Source organism: Euleptes europaea, chromosome 6, assembly GCF_029931775.1.
Source record: "Euleptes europaea isolate rEulEur1 chromosome 6, rEulEur1.hap1, whole genome shotgun sequence".
Lineage (NCBI taxonomy): Eukaryota > Metazoa > Chordata > Lepidosauria > Squamata > Sphaerodactylidae > Euleptes > Euleptes europaea.
Window position 1 is genome coordinate 91,148,005 of NC_079317.1, and position 23,022 is coordinate 91,171,026.

Here is a 23,022-nt window from a genome sequence, read left to right on the forward strand (position 1 = left end):
GCATCAGTCGCTCAGGCAGAGGACTGTCCCTACATGCTGAGCGCCATGGTCTGGTATGCTGCTGTTCAGCATGCATGCTGGGGGCTTTCTACCCCTGCATTAAAGCATAGTTTCAAAAAACAGGTTAATTTAAATAGCGAATGAAAAATAGCAGGAATATAAAAACAGAACCATATCCTGCATCAGCATCCAACAGGGTATTTTATGGAATAAAATAGAAACACTACTGGAAGTTTACTGTTTTCCACAGTGTCCAGCACTTACCTATATTGTGAAAAGTCCTAATGGGGTTTGTTTCCAATGAGACTTCGCTTATGACAATAAAGCGCCTTTCGTAGTAGGTGATAATGGTCAGTATGGCTACTGATAGCCCAAGCAGCTGAAGAGAGAAAAGAAATCAAGAATTACGGGCTGCAATCTCATAAGTACGGTATTTGTTCTGCAATAAGTATATTTCTTCTGAATATCTGTTTACCAGAAAGAAAGAAAGCGCTTTCCCACTTGTGCTATCAAGGAAAGGAGAGAGAATTTTAACTCCATATATGAGTTACAGTTAATAATAAAAAACTTTTATGTAGAAACTTTTTTGGGGGGGGGTCTTCTTACATTCAGTGTTGTCATCCTTTTGGGCAAATACAGGTAAACCTGCATAGGGTAGGACTATTACTCTACTTCCTAATTAGTTCTGTGTTGTTATAACCTGGGTATTTCCCAGTCCTATTTCATACTATGTAAATACAATGGGATGCTAATCACATGTGAAGTCTTGGAGCAGAACCAATGGGGAGACTATCATGCAACAGTCAAAAGCACTCCAGCATTCTAGTCCTGATTACAGTTGCTTGGAGAACCAGGAATCCCTGTGAGTACAAGGTCATAGCAAAGGAAGCCACCAATTGCATGACCTGAAAGAATAGCCCAAAGCAGAACTTCTGTCTGACCAGCTGTGATATATCTACTGCATGTGAAGGTGAGGGATGGTCATGGGAATTCCCTCAGCCAACAGATTAACAAAAGAAAGGGAAACAGCTCTAATAAATTGCCTCACACAATCTTCACTCAACTGCAGCTCAGCTGCACATGAAAACATGAAGCTGCCTTCTACTGAATCAGCCCCTTGCTCCATCAAAGTCAGTATTATCTACTCAGAGTGGCAGCGGCTCTCCAGGGTCTCAGGCAGAGGTCTTCCACATCACCTACTTGCCTAGTCCCTTTAGCTGGAGATGCCGGGGATTGAACCTATGACCTTTTGTATGGCGAGCAGATGCTCTACCACAGAGCCACAGTCCCTCCCAAATCATTATACTGACACCAACCTAATCCAAAACAAACACACTAGAGGTTTTTTGATCTGCCATATCTGCCTGCCTGCCTGCCTACCTACCTACCCATCCATCCATCCATCCTGCTGTGATGCCTCTCACAACTATGTTCTGCCAACTAGCAGAATGGAACCACTAATGGGACTCACCCCCGGCTCAGGGAAGGAAGTGACTTGCATAGAATAAAAGAGGCATCTATGTGCTCTTGCTGGTTAATTTATAATCCCGTAACTCTCTGCTTATTGTTTTTGTATAGATGAGGCAGTGTTTTATTTTAGTAAACAAAAAACTGCCAGTACTCACATGTAAGGCCCCCACTGATTTCCAATAATTCCCGTCTCAGGACTTGCAACAGCCTCCCAAAAAGGTGCTGGTACTCAGTACCATTGAGTAAAGTCGCAAAAAAGCACTGGATTGGGGGAAGGGAGTATGTATTCCTTCTCATACCAAGGTACAATCCTGGGGCATACCTTATTTTGCACACTTTCACAAAATGCTCAGTTTTTTTTTTCATTATAGTGACATAAAGAATATATAAGATGGTCCAGTTTTCCATTCAAAGCAAATGCCTATCAGATAATGCTTTGTTTTGTGTAATTTTATATTTAAAAAACGAAAAATAAACAAATAATCTAAAATGGTATCTCCAGGAAAAAAAAAATTCAGAAGTAATGGACATGGTAAGCTTTTTCCAACGCATTTCCCCCCTAAGCAGAATAGGTCTAGTGGTATTCTCAAGTCCCATCCCACCCCCCAGCATATTGAGAATGAGAGCGAAACCGCAGAGAAGAAAAGGCACTGCTGCAAAGTAGTGATAACAGCCCCAGACACACTGCCGTTGAGCAAGTGCTTCCTGTGTTTGGAAAACTTAAATTAAAACATTTGTTAACCAAATTAAATTAACCCCTCTATTAACAATGCGGACAACCTGTTTAGTCAACACAATTTCTGCACCGCTCCCCGCTTCATTACCATGCCAAAGAGACTGACCACCAGTAGCTGGCACTTGGGCGCCTGGACCAAGCAGCATCTCTGTCCCATTCCTTCCTCTTCTCTCTGCTTACTGGAAATCGGTTTGCTGAGAAGGGTTGGCTTTCAGTTAGTGCTTGCATCACCGCATGTTGGGAAATGTAGTCCCATAACATTGTTATTAGGGCTCGTACTCATAAGTTACATTTATGCTTCTCCAAGAGGAGACACATTTTAATGATACACTAAAATGTAAGTTGTTTAATTAAAAAAACAAAACAGTTCCACAATACATTTTAGTCTTCTCAAGGAGGCTGTAGATAGCTGCATTGGTTCAAAGTTTGGGCTCAATCAAGTGCTGGGGTTTGTCCTTTCAATTGGATATTTCCATTTTTTTTTTTGCGTCTTCCTCCCAGAAGGTGCACCCAGACGCCAGCGCCATTTTAAATTGGAATACCTGCTCTGCTTTTCATGCAGGAGGCCTGCAAGACAACTTAGACCGGGGTGTCGAACTCATTTGTTAGGGTGGCCGGATGTGACATCAGTGTCACTTGGTTGGGCCGGGCCATGCGCACATAAATAAGTAAATAAATGAGGGAGGGAGGGAGGGAGGGAGAGAGGGGGAGGGAGGGGGAGGGGAGAGGGGGAGAAGGAAAGAAAGAAGGAAGGAAGGAAGGAAGGAAGGAAGGAAGGAAGGAAGAAAGAAAGAAAGAAAGAAAGAAAGAAAGAAAGAAAGAAAGAAAGAAAGAAAGAAAGAGGAAGGAAGGAAGGAAGGAGACAGAGAAAGAAAGAAAGAAAGAAAAGGGGAGAGAGGGGCTGAAAAAGAAAAAGAAAAGAGAAAAGCCTTCCCCCCACACATCTGGATGCGCTAGCGGCCAAGCATGACCGCTGGAAGTCCTCCACCCCACCCCTGGGCGCACCAGCGGGGCCGCGACCCTGTGTGACCGCGGGAGGGGCTCCACCCCACCCCCAAGCACACCAGCGGCCCAGTGTGACCACAGGAAGGCCTCCACCCCACCCCCGGGTGCTCCAGTGGCCCAGCACGTCGGCAGGAGGGCCTCCCCCCACCCCCTGGCTGTGCCAGCGGCCCAGCACAACCTCGGGAAGGCCTCGGTATGACGGGGCAGAAGCCTTCTCTACTCCCTCCCTGGCCAGGCATGGGCCCCAGGAAGCCCAGAAAAGGCTGGGGGAGGGGGGGAAAGGGGAACTAGGTTCCTCGGCTCCGCGGGCCGGATAAAAGCCCTCCAGGGGCCGGATCCACCTCGCGGGCCGCATGTTTGACACCCCTGACATAGACGAGGTCTTAAGATTATGCTCCCTCCCTTAAATTTTTTAAACATCCAGCCTGACGAAGCATGCTGGAAAGCTCGAAAGCTTGCACATTGCTTTGTGTCGTTTGATTGTTCCTAATAAAAAGGTATTGTGTGTTTTTACACATTTAGGTTTGAGTCACATGACGTATATTCCCACTATCAAATAAAGGATTGTCAAATATTTTAGACTGAAAATTTACACTCCAGATTGAATCTCACAGGACAGTCTGATGCAGATACTTGTTCTTGTCTATTCCTGGCAGGATGACACTTCTTTGGAGGAAAGAAGCCTTGATGAACATGGCACATAGCATGGGCTGATATCAGAGCACAGGCCATAGCTGGGAAGTCAGGCCAACGAAAATCAGGTCAGTGACTACAAAGTATTATCAGGATACCAGATTCAGTACCTAGATGAATTCACAAACAGGGAACAGGGCAAAAATGCTGAGGCAGCAGAAATTGATGTCCTAATTGCTGGGGGTAAGAGGTAGATGACTGGGGAAGGCTAATGGCAAACCACCCCGTAAACATAGTCTGCCTAATAAACGTCGGGATGTGACGTCAAACCACGGGTCAGTAATTCCAATTTATTTTTTTATTTTTTTCATAGAAGATGGGTTACATTGATTCAATGTTACAACAAAAAAGAAAAATAGTAATGCTCATTTTACCCATTACCTCCATTTTATAACCCTCCACCCCCCATCACCCCCCTTCACCGTGAGCAACTCCCGTTGATTAATCTCTTAGATTTATACTTTAATTTATCTTACCCTATACTTATTTGTTTTACTTACAGCCCCTTCATCATTTTTGTAAAATCTACCTTTGCTATTTTTGCCCAATATGTTTTTTTTGCCATTGATTCTTAAATATTTCTATATCTTGTCCTTTCAAGCTATTTGTAATTTTATCCATTTGTATATAGTAAATCATTTTGTCTCTCCAATTTTTCATATGAAGTTTTTCCCACTTTCCAGGATTTAGCAATTATAAATCGCGCTGCTGCAAAACTATACTGACAAACTGCTTTATCTTCCTTTTTAATATCTTTCGGGAATAAACCTAACAAACAAGTTTCTGTTTTTTTTCTTTATATTGCTCTGTATCATATTCCCTGTTTCCATAATTACCCTTTCCCAAATTATTTTGATTCTTCAGCATGTCCATCAGACACGGTAGAAAGTCCCTTTCTTCTCTTTACATCTCCAACATTTATCTGAGATTGTTTTATCCATCTTTGCCAATAATACTGGAGTAGTATATCCTCTATAGAACATTTTATACTTATTTTCTTTCATGCTACTAGCTATAGTAAATTTATATTCTTTCGTCCAGAGTCTTTCCCATTCTTCCATTTCTATATTATGACCCAGATCTCTTGCCCATGATATCATTAGTGTTTTAACACTTTCCTCTTCTGAATTATATTCTATTAGTTGGTACAACTTAGAAATTTTTCCTTTACTTCCCGTGTCTAATATCTTTTCTAGCTTAGTTTTTTTATCTGCGAATCCTAATATTTGATCTTTTTTGAAGACATCGTTTAGTTGGTAATATTTAAACCAGTTCGTTATTCCACATTCTTCCTTATTTTTTTAGTTTCCATTGTTCTTTATCTTTTTGTACATATTCCCTATATGTCTTGTTATCTTGATCCATGTTTGGTTTTCTTCTTGTAATCACTTCTAGAGGGCATAGCCAGCCCAGTGTTTTAAATTCAAAACCTCTTTTATATCTTTTCCACACTTGTAGTAGACTAGCTCTTATAATATGGTGTTTAAAAGGTAAAGGTAGTCCCCTGTGCAAGCACTGGGTCATTACTGACCAGTGGGTTAATTTTTAACCCACGGGTCAGTAATGACCCGGTGCTTGCACAGGGGACTACCTTTACCCTTTACCTTTATTTGCTAGGCACAGGCTAGGTTAGCCTGGAGTGACTGGTGCTTGTTTTGGGATCTTGGGGGCCCTTGAGCAAGACACCCTCAAGCTTCCTTATCCTGGAAGAAGCAAGGCACAGAATTCTTTCACTGCTTTAGACCTTATTGTATTCCCTGTCTTAAATTGTGGGCTGCATAGTGGTGTGGCCCAAAGGGTTATCATTAGGGTTGCCAACCTCCAGGTAATGGAAAAGATCCACAACAGCACTTACAACTATAATAATAAAGTAAGGATTTTTATAAAGTGAAAAAGGTGCAAAAAAGTGAATATATATATATATATATATATATGAATACAATAGGGTACAATAAGATACAAATTATCAAAAGAATCCAGCACAGATGGAAATTCAATTGAAGGATATAAGCATCCTGTAAGGCAGGTAAGTCAATATATATTGTCCACAATATGTTGTTATTTCTTTTCTGTATATGACAAGCTGGACGGTAAACAGCGATGGCGAAGCCACTACGAGGAAGTATCAGGACGTGTCGTCTAGATCAAAAGCACATTTCGCACTTGGCTTCATCAGCTACATGTATCTAAGAGAATTCATAATAGTCATAATAAATAAAGTCTCAAACAGGACTAAAGTCTTCCTTGTGTAGGTCCCATCCCCAAACCCTGCTCTCCCCAGGGTCTGCCCCAAAAACCTCCCGCCAGCGGCGAAGAGGGACCTGGCAACCCTAGTTATCATTCAGACTAGAGCTAGAATTTGACATGGGACCAGTTCAGTCAGACAAGGGGCTATGAATGACTGATGTTGTTCGCTGGAGGACTAGCTGTAGAATCATGTCAGAAAACAGCTCTCCACGGATCATTTTAACAAACATGAGTCTAACTCCCCGGAGCAAGTGCTTGCATGGAACAATGCCCTGGGCTGATACTGGCCAGTTCTAAAATATCCCAGGAATTACTTGGTTTCATGATAAACAAAAAAGACTAACTATGAACAAACTCAAACCACGTGCCACAATGTGAAATATAGTAAGCACAAACAGGTTGCTCAATAACAGGCTGCAAGTATGAGCAAGGCTATTACACCATCTTCCCAATTTGCATCCTGAAAACTTGCGAGACACAAATGAATCTTATTCACAGCAAAAACATTCTTTCAGCAGTGAAAATCTCTAAAGGAAATTTTTTTTAATGTATTTATTTATTTTGGAAACAAACTTTTATCTAACCTTTCTCCCTAACAAAGGACTCAAAGCTTGGGTATAGGATGCATTAAAAGTATTATCTGTCAAAAATACAAAGAAAGAAAACCAGAAACTGCTTATCTATACCCTTTGGCAGCCTCTAGGAAGTTGGTACATTAGGTGGAGGGGCAGAGAAGGATGGAGGGAGAGCAGGGGCAGGGACTCAGGCCAGAGAAAAGGCACTTTGTCAGTACCTGAATACATGGTGGGGGGCATTATTCCTTTCAGCATCATAGAAGATGCATCACATGCAGTCTAGCCCTTCGGGACAGTGATGATCAAAGGTTTACATGTCACAATAACGAATTACAAATTAGTTTAGCTCAGTTGTATGGGATGGTTTGGTACTGTGGGCACTTAAGAGGAAACATTTGCAGCAAAGGAATGCTAATGTTACACTTCCAATATGTGAGAATGAAAATCTGACTACACAAAATGCTGAAAGTTTACTTATGCATTTGAAATGCTTTGTAGAAAAGCAATTATATGACGGCGGAGAGTGGGTGAGGTTATAATGAAGAATACATTATAAAGAATTGACTGCTTTTGAGACTTCTACTGATTTAGAAAGGCAACTTATTTACATCAAGGGGAGGAGGGAAACAGCATCTTCCCCCTTCCATTTCATCATTTCTATACATTCTAGAATAAAACAACAACAACAAAACAATAAAGGAAAACCAGACATTAATTCGCTTTGTCCACTAGAGGAACTCAGAGACTAAAAGATTCCATTTGCTTCTCTAATCAAGCTGCCGCGGAAGCTCTTTTTTTAAGTTAAGGAGCAGCTATATATGAAACTTAACAATTCATCACTATTTATTTATTTATTTACTTACTTTTTCTATAGTCTGCGCTTCTCATTGAGTCCCAAGGAAGGTTACAAAATGCAATGCAAAAGGAACAATATGAGACACAAAACAAACAGTATAGTAAGACTGGAGTATGGGCTTAGAAAAGAGCTAGTGGGGGCCTGCAAGACTTGTGGGGGTCCTATCCTCCCCCACTTGCTCCCTAAAACAAGGCCTGGTTCCCTGCCTCCCACCCCACCCCCAGTTGCTGGGCCTATCAAGAGTCTAGACCTCCGCAGCTCCCAGAGTCTGCCACCACTACCGCCACGCCAGGGCTGGAGCAGCTCCTGGACTCTGCCACCGCTGATTCAAGAAGTAGGTGTGTTATCTGTGCAACTGCAAATGTGACGGAACTCCTCTTGTTTTAATATATATATATTTAATTTCCACAAACACCAAACCTCACTATTGAAATTTACAACTTGATATGACACCATTGCCACTTATGACGGTTCCCTTATTTTCCATAAAAGGTCAGAGGTATATGGCACCTGGAACGCTTTTTGAAGTACAACTTAAAAATTGTTTTATTTGTCATTTGGGGGAGGGATTTAAAAGTCAGGTTAGCAAAGCTTTGTAACATGAATGTAGTGTGTAACAGAATAATAGAATTGAGGAACTTGGGATGGTTATGTTCGAGTGATATATTGCAATTCCAATTGTATCAAGGTGGTTCACATACAAGTGTTAAAACTTTTACTTTCTACTGAGAGTGATTACTTTTGGCAGTCACTGGGTTGTTTTCTTCGACTTAAGCTTCTTTTACAAACTGGTTCTTTAGTTGGAGGAGTTAGGAACATTAACATACTTCCCCAGTTTCTCCTTTAAGCTGGCGTGGGATCACTCCTTTCATCAGAGATATTTCCCTTTAAACTCTTAGGGATGACTCTATCAACTTTAGAGTTATTTCCCTAGATAACTGGTTATAGATCTTCCCTGATCTAAAACCTGTGTTCCTTTTCACTCCAGAGGAGAATCCTCCACCAGACAGCCTGCACCTCACACCCGTCTCCAAGTGTTCTTTCTCAGTCAATTGTAAGTTCTCAACTGTCAGAACTCTCCAACTGCCACTTTCAGAATACTATTCAAATTCCCTATCAATCACGGGAGTTCTATGTCGGGGACAATGTAGAATGCAGCTGTCCAGCTCAGCAGACAATGCTCTTTTATTTGAGGGGGGGGGGGGTTAAACCACCCTTTTAAATTGTTTTCAGATTTCGCTCCCAAAACCTGGAGGTCCCCCAGTGTGAAGAACTATCTGTTATCTATCATTGTGTACCCTCCAACTGAAAATATAAAAACCAGTCATTGATCAAGTGCCTCTAATACTGGTCCATACAGACATTATTTCATTATGCTGCACATTGCTCTTTGCATTTGCTGGTGACTACAGGGTGGAACAATGAAAGTCATGATGACATGTATTTACTTCAATATCACAAAAAAGCATTCAAACAGTGGCAGTTCCATCTCACTTGTAACATCTGCTTAAGGCCCAGCCGTCCAGTTTCCAATTCTACCTTATCACATTGCCGTTCTGCAAAAGGCCTGCAGGTGGCAGCAAACACACTTCAGAAATTAAGTTTAGCTTAACCAGTTTACCAGGACCATTATTTAATACGGTGCTGGAGTTGCCCTTTATCAGAACCGAATTACGTGAGAAACATATACTGGATCAACAGCAAGGAGAGCTGTTCACGGAGTTTTCTTGGATTAATGCTCACAGCTAACCAGGTCCGGTGGTCCTGGTAAGTTCACGAAGGTTTCTTGGATTAATGCTCACAGCTAACCAGGTCCGGTGGTCCTACAGGTAAATTACACTTGTTGTTAAATGTTCTGCAATCTTTAAATTCCAGCCAAGGAGCACAGAAGAGCCTGAATCTGAGCAGAAGCCCATCATATCGTTCACTTGGTTGTAGAGCTGAGGGAGTACCTGCACTTAGATACACTAACAGCACATTCCTTACCATTTGGTGTCTGGGGACGGCATAGCTGCGGCTCCACCGCAGCGCCTCCAAAGCCATTTCACAGCCGCCGAAAGACCAAAACAAAGACTTTCAGTGGTTTTTTTTTTTTTTTTGTAAAAATGGGGCTTTTCGCCCCATACAGAACAGCGATGCTGCACCTGCCAAAAAGCAGCTCTACCCCCCCGGCATGCCTCGGGAACGCCCCTGGGATGCCGGAATGCCCCCTGGAAAGCTGGCACGGGCCTTTACACCCCTGGGACACTGGCGGAAGGCCCAGCCAGTGTCCGAGGGCAGTGCCAGGAGACTGGTGACCGGGCCTCCCTTCCAGCGTTGGGGCCAATCACAACAGTGTAAGTAGCCCGGGCACCGGCATAAGGGCCCCCAATGCTGGCGTATCCCCTTCCTGGCCTCCTGAAGACTTTCATCCTCAGAAGTCAGGAATACGCTGTTAGCCTATGGCTTACGCCTTAATTAAACATGATACAGGACAGCCATGAACAGATGATCTATGTTTAAAAGCTTAAAGCAGCTATGGGTGATGAGAGCTGAATCACATTGAGAAAGCAGCTCTGGGGAGGAGCTGCTTAACCATCCTTGTGTCATTTTTCCAATCTAAATCCACCCCTCCATTGCTATTTGCCCTTCAAAGGAAAATATACAAGTATGGTTAATCTTTTTAAAAAGGCACCTGTCACATCCAACCTTTAGCAGTTAATTTAAAAGTATTTTCAGCCATGTGTATGGAACCCATGAGTACCGAATGTGGCCAGATTTGGGTATTACACCCCTGGATGGCTGGCTGGCAGTTATGGAGTCAGGGCCAGTAAGCTGGCTTGGTGAAGAGGTTTAAGGAAGATCTCTCCCCACTATACAAAGAACTAATGTATTCAGCCAGAGCAGCCCACAGCATAGCTTACAGCCCATTCTTGAGGGAAAGGGCTGCACTGGTGGCTGGAGGCAGCACCGCCGCACTACCTCCAAAGGAAGATGCAGCCCTCCCCCAATGAAGCGAAAATCCTGCCCTTATCTTTGAGCACCGTGGAACTGCTCCATTGGGTTCCACGGGGATAAGCCACCTAAAAAGGTGGTGTATCTTGAGGTAAGGGCAAAGGGGGCGTTCCTGGCCTGAAAGGGCTTAGGAGGCCGCCTAAAGGCGGCTCCTCGCCTGGACCGGCCAGGGAACGCCCCCTGGGCGGATGGCACACAGAAGTGCACTGTGAGGACGCCAGCATGAGGCTGTGTCGGGGTCCTTGGGCAGCGCTGCCGTGGAAGCACCAGGAGGATATCGTGAGCACCCAAACGCATGCGCCTGTGCCTATCTTGGTGGCGCAAGGGGCCTGGGCACTGGTGCAGGGGGCCCAGAGGCCAGTGCGACCACTTGCACGCCTCCTGAGCCCTTTCAGCCCCAGAGCTCAGGAATGGGCTGTCTGTATAGCAAGTAGTAGAGAGCCCCGTGGCACAGAGTGTTAAGCTGCAGTACTGCAGTCCAAAGCTTTGCTCATGACCTGAGTTTGATCCCGACGGAAGTTGGTTTCAGGTAGCCGGCTCAAGGTTGACTCAGTCTTCCATCCTTCCGAGGTTGGTCAAATGAGTACCCAGCTTGCTGGGGGTAAAGGGAAGATGACTGGGGAAGGCACTGGCAAACCACCCCGTAAACTAAGTCTGCCTAGAAAATGTCGGGATGTGACATCACCCCATGGGTCAAGAATGACCTGGTGCTTGAACAGGGGACCTTTACCTTTATAGCAAGTAGTGAAGCACACATAACCCACATATCCAGATTCATTCCTAATGCATTTTATAGTACTTTTATAACAAAACATTATCAACACATTATTGCAAGGTCTTGTTGATCTCAATATTCAGGGGTCTGCCCAACAAGGGATTTAGTTCTACAGTCTCCAAGAAGCATCAGATCAGTAAACAAGGGATCTTTTGTGGGGCATGATGCTAGCATCTACCCATGCACTCGCTAGCCAACATTGATCTAATATTCTAGCTAAATTTATGATCCTATCATGGGTCTTACCATGAAATGTAGACATTCTGTACCCCAAGGGATTCTTGCATAAATAGGAAGCATTCAATTAGTCATCAAAGTAAACAGATCTTATATTTCTGGTATGTGTGGTTAGAGCAGGGGAGGGAGAGAAAGAGACATATGAGAGATCAAGAGATACAAGACTGACATATAGAAATTATCCATAAATTATCAAAGCAGATATTTTTTTCTGGCATATGGTTTTCCTGAAATTATCTATGCAAGTGGAATCCTTTCTCCTGTTTGCCTGAAATTTGGCAGGCAGGATTCCTTGAGCAAAGATTATAGCTCCTGAAAATTTAAATCAAATGGAATGGAAAATATTTCCTAACAAAGCTAATGGAAAATGAAAACAAATGAAATCGTTGTAAATGAAAGAAATGGTTCACTCCTAATATCTAGTCAACTAATATGACTACATTTCCCCCCATATATGCCAATATTGGTGAGCTGGCCTTTAAAATCAAGAACAAATGAAACATTTATCCTATTAAAATGATCTTCTACTCTGATAGAAAGTCAAGTAGTTGCTGAAGGAGATATGTAGCCAAGGACACGCATCTGAGGTTTTGGGGGAGAGCCTGAGAAGGGTGGGGTTTGGGGAGGGTTTGCCGATTGCCAAAGTGGCCATTTTCTCCAGCTGAACTGACCTCTATTGGCTGGAGATCAATTGTAATAGCAGGAGATCTCGAGCTAGTACCTGGAGGTTAGCAACCCTATTCATTTTAGCCTCACCACCACCACCCTGTGAGGTAAATAAGGGCTGAGAGAGCAACTGGTTGAGAGTCATCCAGAGTTTCATGGATGAACCCTAACCACTATGTCACTGACTTTAAGCTAATGTATACTCAGAGGTTTTACTGGTGTTCAAATGGTATAACCAACCGCTTATCACTCTCAGAGAAATTGGCCCAGGATATATGGAAGGTTATCTTTTAACTTAGAAGGGGTCTGCTTTCCATTCCATCAGTCATTTAGGTAAATATGAGATTATGATCCAACAAAGTAGTCCTGACTTCACTGAAGCCCTTGAATTTAACCATTTGTGACTCACGTTGGTATTACTCAGCAGCTTATAAACCGCTCCCAAATCTTCCACTTTCTCCCTGCTAATTTTTTTTTCTGTTCCTTGCTATCAAAAGTGGACCAATCTATGTTTGCCAGTGATTCCTATGACAAAAGGCTTGCCCCTTATTATAGATTTTAAAATGCCACATGAACACTTTCTTCTGAGGACTCGGGTGTCCCTTTGTTATTGTCGATCTTTTTTAAAAATTTGGTATGCCTTGCAAAATGACTGCTGGGGAAGCCAGAAGGGATTTGAATCAATCGGGCATTCTTTGGGGATTAAGCTGAAGCAAGAAGAAGAAGAAGAAGCAAAACAGTGTCATGGTCATTCAGACATGCAACGCATACAGGATTGCAGGCAGGCAAAGAAACGCTCTTGTCGGCCCGCAGAAGACAGAAAAGGAGAGGGGGTGCTGTCCCTGGCTCACGCATTCATTCTTTCACCTACTGGCTATAATATGGTTATATGCACTTTGGAGTTGGCTTGTTAAAGAGAATAAAAGTGCTGCGCTATAAATCGCCGCCCCCCCTTTCCCCTCTCACGAAAACATACACTAACTACATTAACTAGAGCAAGCTCCCCTTCACCATCACAATTACCTGGGAACAAAAAGCCCCCACAGCCCAAGTCTGCATACTCTGGTGTCTCACAAGGATGCATTGTACAAGCTAATTAACATGCATTAGCAGATACACACAATCAAAGCTAAAATAAACTTTTAAACCCAGGCCTGTCTCCTTTTCAAGCAGGGAAGAAGCGGAAGAGGTGGCAGAGGGAGGGGGGAAGAGAGCTGCCGGGGTTTGCCAGGTTTAAAATTCATGATGTGACTTCCCAGTGAATGGAAACAAAGTTTGACTGTAGCTGGCTTAAAAGAAACAAACCCAAATGGAGGGGTGGGGTGGGGAAGCCTCGGTTGTAAAAAAAAAAAAAGTTTTCAAAATGTGCCTTAGAAACCCAAACAGAGTACCAGGCATTTCCCAACGAATTTAAAGCAAGTGAATGGGATGCTGAGGGAAATAGCTAGAAAAGCTCACCCACTTTTAGAAAAAATTCACATATGAAAAGAACACAAAGGGGAGTTTCTCTTCTTTCTTCTTCTATTTCATAATGATGATGATGATAACAAACAGCAACAATAATACACAAGAGGGTCTTCATGCAAACTCAACAGACACATTTACCTAGAAACAAAAATACAATAAATGAATATTAAGATCGTTTTCAATTAATATCTGATCTCCTTCATTTTTTCCTCACAAACTCCCTGTGAGGTAGGTTAGGCTGAGAATGAGTAACAGGCCCAAGGTCACCCAGCGAGCTTCCATGGCAGAGCAGGGATTTGAATGAACCTGCATCTCCCAGACCCTAGTCCAATCGTCAACCACTACAGCGCACTGGCTGGCTGTTATCCCACACATATTTGATCATATATGTGAATTTTATGTGTTTCCAAGCAACACTGAGAAGGATGAAATAACATTTCAAACGTTTGAAAGTAATTGATTTTTGCATCTAGCAAGCAAAACTTGGTTCATGAAGTCTAACCTCAGGATACAGGTCAGTATTTTAGGAGAAGGAGGAGGAGGAAGAAGAAGAAGAGTTGTAGAGAAAGTCAGCATATAAAAACCAACTCCCTGCAAAATATTAGCAAAACAGACAAAACAACAATTAATTAATTACTTTTTCATTTTGATGTTAACATGCAGAAATCTAATATTACCCATTTCCAGCACTGAGACATTCAAAACCTCACTGAGGCTAGGTTGCAAACTAAGCCAGAAACATGTTTGAGGCTCTCCTCTCAACAATGGGATCTCTGACTAGATATCTGAAGCTAGGGAGATGGGAAGTGGGAGAAGGACGGACAGAGGTTGTGGCTGAATGGCAGGCCATGCCTGCAGAAGGTCCCAGGTTCAATCTCTGACATCTCCAGTTAAAGGATCTCCTCCCTGCCTGTCTTGAGAACTTTGAGAGCTACCACTAGCCAAAGCAGGAACCAAGTCCTAGCAAGAGGCAGCTTGGATGTTCTTAATACAGAATTCTCTGTGCTTGCTGTACTGTTAATTTCAGGAGGAACCGCTGAATTGAGGCATATATTGCTGTGTGAAGCGCGCTGTCATATTTTTGTAACACAATGAACTTCATAGCATGGATTATTTCCAGCTGCTCTTACTCAATATCCCCATCCCCATGTGATTGATGGGAGTGAAACTTTCAATTGGAGGAAAGGCTTGAAGGCACAAGCTGGAACGCTAGAGCATCTGACTGTGTAACGTTCAGGAGAAGAAAATAACCTAACATAAAAGCTCCTGAGCATTCAAAATGGCACAGCCAACAATGTCTGAAAGTGAGGGGTCCTGGACATCGCCTAATAAGGGATCAGGGAGACTCGCACCATCATCTCCACAGCAAGACTCAAGTGAAAACTGCACCTGCTTGCGTCTCAGGTGCTATTTCTAAGTAAATGCTCTTATTGTAGAGGAAAAGCAACCTGCTCATAACACTTGCAGAAACAATATTGTGTGCAGAAGAGGACTGATTGCCCACAAATCTGCACCATCACTAGCAGTGGCCATGCTCTATTAATAGAGTTCCATTAACCTACCTACATAAATTAAGTAAATGGTGCACTTGTTCTGAGTGGAGGTGATGCTCGCTGTAGGGTTTCTGATGAATAAATCAAGTTTCAGCCAAGTCTTTTCATTAGCTGTAAGGAAAGACCCTAAATGAAGTACATATGGTCACATTAAAAAAAGAGCTCTTGAGTACAACCAGTAATTATTTTTGTAAAGAACACTTAACAGCAGTCTGTGTGAATGAAGATGTTGGACTTTAATATACGCATCAAGTCAAGCCCTAGGCAGACAGCCTCCCCAGAAGGACGTTTGTTGAAAAGTATAGAAACTGGAAACTTTAAAAGGATGAAAGGCAGTTGGTTTGTTTAAATTCTTTATCACCGTGGATGGAGAGCTTATACGTGGCATCTTAGTATGGGTATTTATTTTTTAACTGTGGTCTATCAACAGCTGTTAACTATAAAAGCTAAATAGAACCTCCAAGTTCAAAGGCAGCTATCTGCTAGGAGCAAACAGCAAGGGAGGAACATCTAAACAGACAGGATGTTGGACTAGACGGGACTTTTGTTCTGTTCCAGCAGGGCCCTTGTGTTGTTAGGAAACAGTCTCTGGGCCAAACTATACATTCAGCCTTTTAACAAGTTGGGTCCAGGGTTCCCTGGACCCAGCTTGGGTTCCCTGCAGCCATACAGTAGTTGCAGATGACTTGAAAAATAAATAAAACAGAGCCCAAACAGGCTTGGTTCCTGCCTCCCCCCCCAGCCATTTTCGCACTCAGAAACAGCACTGAAAGGGAGTTATTTCCTCCCCCCTCCCCGTTCCTAGTGGACTATTATGTACAAGTGGAACAGCAAAGACAGAGAAACAATTCCGTTTCTGCATAGGAAAAAAACTTGGGGGGAAGAAAGGAGCCCTTCCTCCCATTGCAGTGGTGTTCTGAGCTCATGGGGGCTCTATTTTTAAAAAGCCATTCCTTGCAGCTGTTGCCTGGTTGCAGGGAACCCGAGTTTGGTCCTGGGAGCCCACACCCAACACTTTTAACAAACAAAAGCACATGTGTAGTTTGGACCTGGGTGCATTGTTCATATCCTGGTTGACCTTGAATTAGAGCCCCACATCCACATTTTGGGGGGACTTGGGTCATTTATGAATGGGAGTTTTACATGGGGTTCGTGCTGGCTGGACCCACACTTTCCAGTTGGGAATCTCTGCACCGGCAATCTCCAAACTCAAATCCAGTCCCGTCCCTTTAAATGCTGCATTGTAATTGGCTTACTTTGCAGCTCTCACTGTGAGAGAAGATTCCCCCCCCCAAAAAAAAAAACCAATTCAGGGGAGAGGGAAGAGTTGGGTTAACAGAGGAATGGGAAGACCCGGACATCGTGAGGGCTGGCAGCGAGGTCATTTCGAATGGACGGAAAACTCATGCAGAACTCCAAGGAACAACCGAGTCAGACAGGGGGCGAACGTGAGTCCAAGTACCCATGCATAAATGACTTTGGAGTCTCTTCTGGGTTTTCTGCCAAGAGAGCAACCCTTAAGACTAAAGAACACAAGCTTCAGTAGTAAACCGATGAGCCTCCGATCAGGCAATAAGATCAGCATCATACAGAAGATCTACTTTGACTGGTATCTTACATCAAAGTGGAAACCACCAAATTATTAAAAAATCCACCCCCCAAATAAATAAATAGAGTGACAAGCATGGGAACAATGCTTCCCGTCTAGTTTAATCTTAAAGATTTTATTTTAAACTCTGAAATACAAAGAAGTCTGTTTTGGCAACAAATGGCTTTTTAAAATCCCTTTTAATAACTTTTTGAAAGTTAGAACACAGCTTAATGGCGATATTTTGGTTAGAGAGTTGTATGTGGCAATTAGGTTAATGTTGCATAAAGGATGTGTTATTGCATAAACAGCTCTAAACTGAACAGTAGCACTGGCAATTTACAGTGTTTTCTGGGAAACAAGAAGGCAGGATTTTATTGTGCCTCTCTTGCATGAACATCCAGAGGAAGCTGTATCACATGCTTGAAATAAAGGGAGTCTGAGAGAAGAGACTAGTTAGAATCAAAGAATCATAGAGTTGGAAGGGACCACCAGGGTCATCTAGTCAAACCCCCTGTACACATCGGGAAATTCCGAACTACCTCTTTCTTTTCTCTCTCGCTTAATATAGAATGGGAGAGGAAAGGATGGGGAAGTTCTACCTCACCTACAGGCATCTGTAGGTGAGGGAGGTGGTATGTGGAGGCTTTGGGTGGGTGTGTCTTTTCCATATAGACAAGCGGTGAATAGTTCTGTACCGACTGTATTATTTTGGGTGCGGTGGAACACAGGCAGGATGGTGCTGCTGCAGTCGTCTTGTTAGTGGCTTCCTAGAGGCACCTGGTTGGCCACTGTGTGAACAGACTGCTGGACTTGATGGGCCTTGGTCTGATCCAGCAGGGCCTTTCTTATGTTCTTATGTTCACTATAGTTCTTAGTTTGCAGACCTTTGCAGAGGACGTCCCGCCCTCGGTAGCATGGAAAGCCCAAACCCAGTGGCGGACTGGCCAGGGTGGCAGCTTGCCCAATGGCAAGTGGGCCATATGGGCCCCTGATGAAGTGCCCCCCTTAAACATTAGACAATATGTTAAAAATGTTAATGACCTTTTAGTACCTTGAAAATATTATAGAAGTTCCAATACAATTACTGTATGCAACTAAAATTTTAATTGCACCTTTTCCCCCCACCTATGTGTTTTTTGAAAATTTTATTTGTTTCTTATAAAAATTAAAGGATAGCCTTATAGTTGTGGGTGGGCCCAGGGCCAGTGCTACCATTAGGCGAACTAGGCGGTCGCCTAGGGCTCAGACCTCAGAGGGGCGCAGAGCTGGCCTGAGGGGCAGTTTTAAACCGATTCGTTTCTTGAAAAAATGCAACTGACAATTTATATTTTTTATTTTAAAATAAGTACAACAAGACTATAGAATATAATTATCTATAACGTCTTATAAAAAGTTTTGTAGAAATGCATCGGGCTTTTATTTTTTTCTAAAAGACATCTGTTTTTGAAAATTGGTTAGCAATGTGGGGGGCACAAGTAGTTAGCCATGCCCAGGGCGTTAAGAAGGCTGACACCGGCCCTGAGTATAAGGCAGCTTCATGTGTTCAATCTGGAGATCACTATGGTTAACATAAGAACATAAGAAAAGCCCTGCTGGATCAGACCAAGGCCCATCATGTCCAGCAGTCTGTTCACACAGTGGCCAACCAGGTGCCTCTAGGAAGCCCCCAAACAAGATGACTGCAGCAGCACCATCCTGCCTGTGTCCCGCAGCACCAAAGATAATAGGCATGCTTCTCTGATCCTGGAGAGAATAGGTATGCATCATGAGTAGTCTCCATTTTAACTAGTAGCCATGAATACCCCTTTCCTCCATATGCCCACTCCCCTCTTAAAGCCTTCCAAGTTAGCAGCCATCACCACATTTTGGGGCAGGGAGTTCCACAATTTAACTATGTGTTGTCTGAAAAAATACTTAGAATCACAGAGTTGGAAGGGACTACCAGGGTCATCTAGTCTAACCCCCTGCACAATGCAGGAAATTTACAACTACCCTCCCCCCCACGCCCCCAGTGACCCCAACTACATGCCCAGAAGATGACCAAGATGCATTCCCTCCCATCATCTGTGAAAGGTTATAGAATCAGCATTGCTGACAGATGGCCATCTATCTGTTTTGACTCTCTCACCCTCCAGCTTCAGCAGACGACCCCGCGTTCTAGTATTATGGGAGAGGGAGAAAAGCTTCTCCCTGTCCCCTCTCCAAACCAGGTGTCTTTTTATAGACCTCTATCATGTCTCCCCTCGGCCGCTTTCTTTCCAAGCTCAACAGCCCTAAGCGTTTTAGTGTCAGCGAGGGCCTACTGAACCGGTTTGCTTTCTTAATAAAACTTTTAACTCGCTGCAACGTCTGGAGCAAAGTTTACTATGACTGAGATGCAACGAGGTACTGAAGTCTGACATTTAGCCGCTCCTCATAGCTTAACCAACCCTGACCTGTATGGCCCAGGCTAGCCCGATCTCATCAGATCTCAGAAGCTAAGCAGGGTCGGCCCTGGTTAGTCTTTGGATGGGAGACCACCAAGGAAGACCAGGGTTGCTGTGCAGAGGAAGGCACTGGCAAACCACTCTGTTAGCCTCTTGCCATGAAAACCCCAAAAGGGGTGGCCATAAGTTGGCTCATACGTATATCTTCTTGGCTGTAGGGAATAAAAGGTAAAGGGATAATGAGTCTTCTGGCCCAGGCTAGCCTGATCTCAGAAGCTAAGCAGGGTCAGCCCTGGTTAGTCTTTAAATGGGAGACCACCAAGGAAGACCAGGGTTGCTGTGCAGAGGAAGACACTGGCAGACCACCTCTCTGTCTCTGGCCATGAAAACCCCCAAAAGGGTCACCATAACGTCGGCTGCGACTTGAAGGCACTTTATACACACACACACACACAGAGACAGTCATCCCTACCACATATGCATATCTTCTTGGCTGCAGGGAATAAAAGGGAAAGGGATAATGAGTCTTCTGGCCTCAGGCTAGCCTGATCTCAGAAGCTAAGCAGGGTCGGCCCTGGTTAGTCTTTGGATGGGAGACCACCCAGGAAGACCAGGGTTGCTGTGCAGAGGAAGGCACTGGCAAGACCACCAAGGAAGACCAGGGTTGCTGTGCAGAGGCAGGCACTGGCAAACCACCCCTGCTAGTCTCCGGCTATGAAAACCCCAAAAAGGGGGTCGCCGTCAGTCGGCTGCGACTTGACAGCCCTTTACACACAGAGAGCTGAACCGAGCGCCCCGTTCCCTCCCAGGCCTTTGCAGAGGACAGCCAGCCCTCCCTCCCTGCCGGAGAGCTTTTCTCAGGTGCTCGGCGGCCGGAGCGAGCAGCATTGGGATGCAAATGAGCCCGCGCGCGTGCTCCTGGCGAGGAGGAGGAGGGGGCGGTGGATGGAACCTCCGCCGGGAGCCACGCGCCGGGCGCGCGAGGCTGCCCAGCCGGCTTCCCATTGGGCGGGAGGCGGCCGGGGCGAGGGAGGGGAGGAAGGGGGGGGGGAGAGGCGGTGTGCGGCGCAAGGCGCGGCGCGTGCTGCTCCCGGGGGCTCGCGAGCCAGCAGCAGCAGCAGCCGCCGCGCGCGTTGATAAGGGGCCGGGGCGCGAGGAGCGCGGCGCAGAAGGGGCTCCGGCGGCGGGCCAAGTTGCATGGCCAGAGAGAGAGGGAGAGAGGAGGGCAGGCAGGCAGGCAGGCAGGCGGAGGGGTTCCCTTCCGACGGCGGGGCGGAGAAGCCGGTCCTTTGCATCGCCGCGACTTTTTTGCATCGCCGCGCCGACCTCAGGACCTTGGCCCGCTCCATCCCCGTCCCGGGATGAACGGCGGGGCCACGGCCGCCTGCGCGGCGTACCCGTGGCCCGGCTACTGCGGCGGCTCCCTGGGGCTCAAGGTGCAGGCTAAGAGCTGCGGCCCGCCGGGGGGGACGCAGCCGCCGCCGCCGCCTTCCTCCTCCTCCTCCTCCTCGGCGGCGCGCTGCAAAGGTCCCAAGCGGCGCGCCGGCTCGCCGGAGCTGCTGCGCTGCAAGCGGCGCCTGGCCTTCCCGGGCCTGGCGGGGGGCGGCGGCGGCGGCGGGGCGGCGGCGGTGGCGCGGCGCAACGAGCGCGAGCGCAACCGCGTCAAGCTGGTCAACCTGGGCTTCCAGGCCCTGCGCCAGCACGTGCCCAACGGCGCCGCCGCCAAGAAGATGAGCAAGGTGGAGACGCTCCGCTCCGCCGTCGAGTACATCCGCGCCCTGCAGCGGCTGCTGGACCAGCACGACGCCGGCCCCGACGGCCTGCTGCTGCCGACGCCCCCCGACGCCGCCGCCGCCGCCGCCGGCTCCTACTCGTCCGCCTCGCCCTCCTTCGACGGCCGCGGGGGCAGCTCCGCGCCGGCCTCGCCCCGCTCCGGCTACTCCTCGGACGAGAGCGGCTACGAGGGCGCCCTCAGCCCCGAGGAGCAGCAGCTGCTCGACTTCACCAGCTGGTTCGCCGGCTACTGAGCCCAGGTGAGGCCTCGCCAGCGCCCGGCCGCGCGGGCAAGGGACCCGCATGGGACCTTGCCCAGAATCCTCTCCGGGACTGGCCCTAGGCCGAGGGTCCCTTCCCTTCGCCTTTGCGGAGGGGAGACCCGCACGGGCCAGGACCCAGCCATTGGGGGCGCGTGCTACCCAGGTTCCCAATGTGCCTAGGCATCCTCTCGTGAAAGTAGGGTGATGGTGGGGTTTCATGGGTGACCCTGGGGCCGTTCTCGAACTCTTCTAGGCCAACAGTCCGTTCATAGGGTAGACCCACATGTGCCAGGACCCAGCTACTGGGATCCCGCACTACCCATGATGCTCCCAATGTGCATGGACATCATCTCGTGAAAGTAGGGTAATGGTGGGGTTTCATGGGTGACCCTGGGGCCGTTCTCGAACCCTTCTAGACCGAGCGTCCGTTCATAGGGTAGACCCACATGTGCCAGATACCAGCAGTTGGGAGCGCGCGCGCTACCCATGTTCCCAATGTGCCTAGGCATCGTCTCGTGAAACTAGGGTGATGGTGGGGTTTCATGGGTGACCCTGGGGCCGTTCTCGAACCCTTCTAGACCGGGCGTCCGTTCATAGGGTAGACCCACATGTGCCAGATACCAGCAGTTGGGAGCGCGCGCGCTACCCATGTTCCCAATGTGCCTAGGCATCATCTCGTGAAAGTAGGGTCATGGTGGGGTTTCATGGGTGACCCTGGGGCCGTTCTCGAACCCTTCTAGACCGAGCGTCCGTTCATAGGGTAGACCCACATGTGCCAGATACCAGCAGTTGGGAGCGCGCGCGCTATCCATGTTCCCAATGTACCTAGGCATCGTCTCGTGAAACTAGGGTAATGGTGGGGTTTCACGGGTGACCCTGGGGCCGTTCTCGAACTCTTCTAGGCCAACAGTCCGTTCATAGAGTAGACCCACATGTGCCAGGACCCAGCTACTGGGATCCCGCACTACCCATAATGCTCCCAATGTGCATGGGCATCATCTCGTGAAAGTAGGGTAATGGTGGGGTTTCATGGGTGACCCTGGGGCCGTTCTCGAACTCTTCTAGACCGAGCGTCCGTTCATAGGGTAGAACCACATGTGCCAGGACCCAGCTACTGGGATCCCGCACTACCCATGATGCTCCCAATGTGCATGGGCATCATCTCGTGAAAGTAGGGTAATGGTGGGGTTTCATGGGTGACCCTGGGGCCGTTCTCAAACTCTTCTAGACCGAGCGTCCGTTCATAGGGTAGACCCACATGTGCCAGAAACCAGCAATTGGGAGCTCGCACGCTACCCATGTTCCCAATGTGCCTAGGCATCATTTTGTGAAAGTAGGGTAATGGTGGGGTTTCATGAGTGACCCTGGGACCGTTCTCAAACTCTTATAGACCAATGGTCCGTTCATAGAGTAGAACAACACGTGCCAGAACCCAGCTATTGGGAGCCCGCGCTACCCATGATGCTCCCAATGTGCATGGGCATCATTTTGTGTGAACAGGACAATGCTGGGATTTCATGGGACAACCCTGGGTCCGTTCTCCGACTGTCCTAGACTGAGGGTCCCTTCACTTCACCCTGGAGGCCTTTGCATAGGGGAGACCCGCATGTGCCAGAACCCAGCAATTGGGAGCGTGCGCTACCCATGTTCCCAATGTGCCTAGGCATCATCTCGTGAAAGTAGGGTAATGGTGTG

The 23,022-nt window shown here is 46.4% G+C and overlaps 2 protein-coding genes across 2 annotated transcripts in view; one reads left to right on the forward strand and one right to left on the reverse strand.

Annotated features, from left to right (window-relative positions):
* The window catches only part of TSPAN32 (tetraspanin 32), a 42,507-nt gene extending 40,130 nt beyond the window's left edge, over positions 1 to 2,377 (reverse strand). The window contains exons 1-2 of the mRNA XM_056852125.1: positions 2,295 to 2,377; positions 265 to 379 (exon numbers count right to left, since the gene is read on the reverse strand). Coding sequence (XP_056708103.1) covers positions 265 to 379; positions 2,295 to 2,363 — 184 coding nt within the window. The 5' untranslated portion in view covers positions 2,364 to 2,377. The remainder of the gene's footprint in view (positions 1 to 264; positions 380 to 2,294) is intronic.
* Positions 2,378 to 20,652: 18,275 nt separating this feature from the next.
* Positions 20,653 to 21,318, forward strand: ASCL2 (achaete-scute family bHLH transcription factor 2). The gene has a single exon (XM_056851955.1). The coding sequence runs from the start codon at positions 20,653 to 20,655 to the stop codon at positions 21,316 to 21,318; it is 666 nt and encodes a 221-aa protein (XP_056707933.1).
* The last annotated feature ends 1,704 nt before the right edge of the window (positions 21,319 to 23,022 follow it).

Excerpts from the sequence above, each read along its gene's own strand:
- ASCL2 (XM_056851955.1), top strand. The coding sequence starts at position 20,653 with ATGAACGGCGGGGCCACGGCCGCCTGCGCGGCGTACCCGTGGCCCGGC.